The 323-nt window shown below is 65.9% G+C and overlaps 1 protein-coding gene across 1 annotated transcript in view; it reads left to right on the top strand.

The window, feature by feature from the left end:
• The window catches only part of SH2B3 (SH2B adaptor protein 3), a 26,194-nt gene that overhangs the window by 4,683 nt on the left and 21,188 nt on the right, over window positions 1-323 (top strand). The window contains 1 exon segment of the mRNA XM_035890467.1: window positions 27-323. Coding sequence (XP_035746360.1) covers window positions 27-323 — 297 coding nt within the window.

Genomic DNA, 323 nt, shown 5'->3' with positions numbered 1-323 from the left:
CGCTGCCGGTGTGCTCTGTCTTGCAGCGCGGCCGCCTCACTGGAGCCACGGCAATGAATGGGCACGCTCTGCCAGCCGGCACGCCAGCACATCCCCGGGGCTGGCATGAGTTCTGCGAGCTGCACGCCATCAGCACCGCCAAGGAGCTGGCACGGCACTACCTGCGCTTTGCCACCGAGCACCCCCACCATGACCTCCTGGCTGCCGAGAACTTCTCGGTGCAGTTCACCGACCTCTTCCAGCAGTACTTCTGCCATGAGGTGAAGGAGGGCTTTGCCATGAACCAGCTCCGCATCCTGCCCGCCGGCCCGGCGCGGGATTAC

Source organism: Egretta garzetta, unplaced genomic scaffold (genome assembly GCF_000687185.1).
Source record: "Egretta garzetta isolate BGI_Z169 unplaced genomic scaffold, ASM68718v1 scaffold343, whole genome shotgun sequence".
In the NCBI taxonomy this organism is placed as follows: Eukaryota; Metazoa; Chordata; class Aves; order Pelecaniformes; family Ardeidae; genus Egretta; species Egretta garzetta.
Note: the sequence above shows the minus strand (reverse complement) of the source record. Positions and strands in the feature narration are given on the sequence as shown.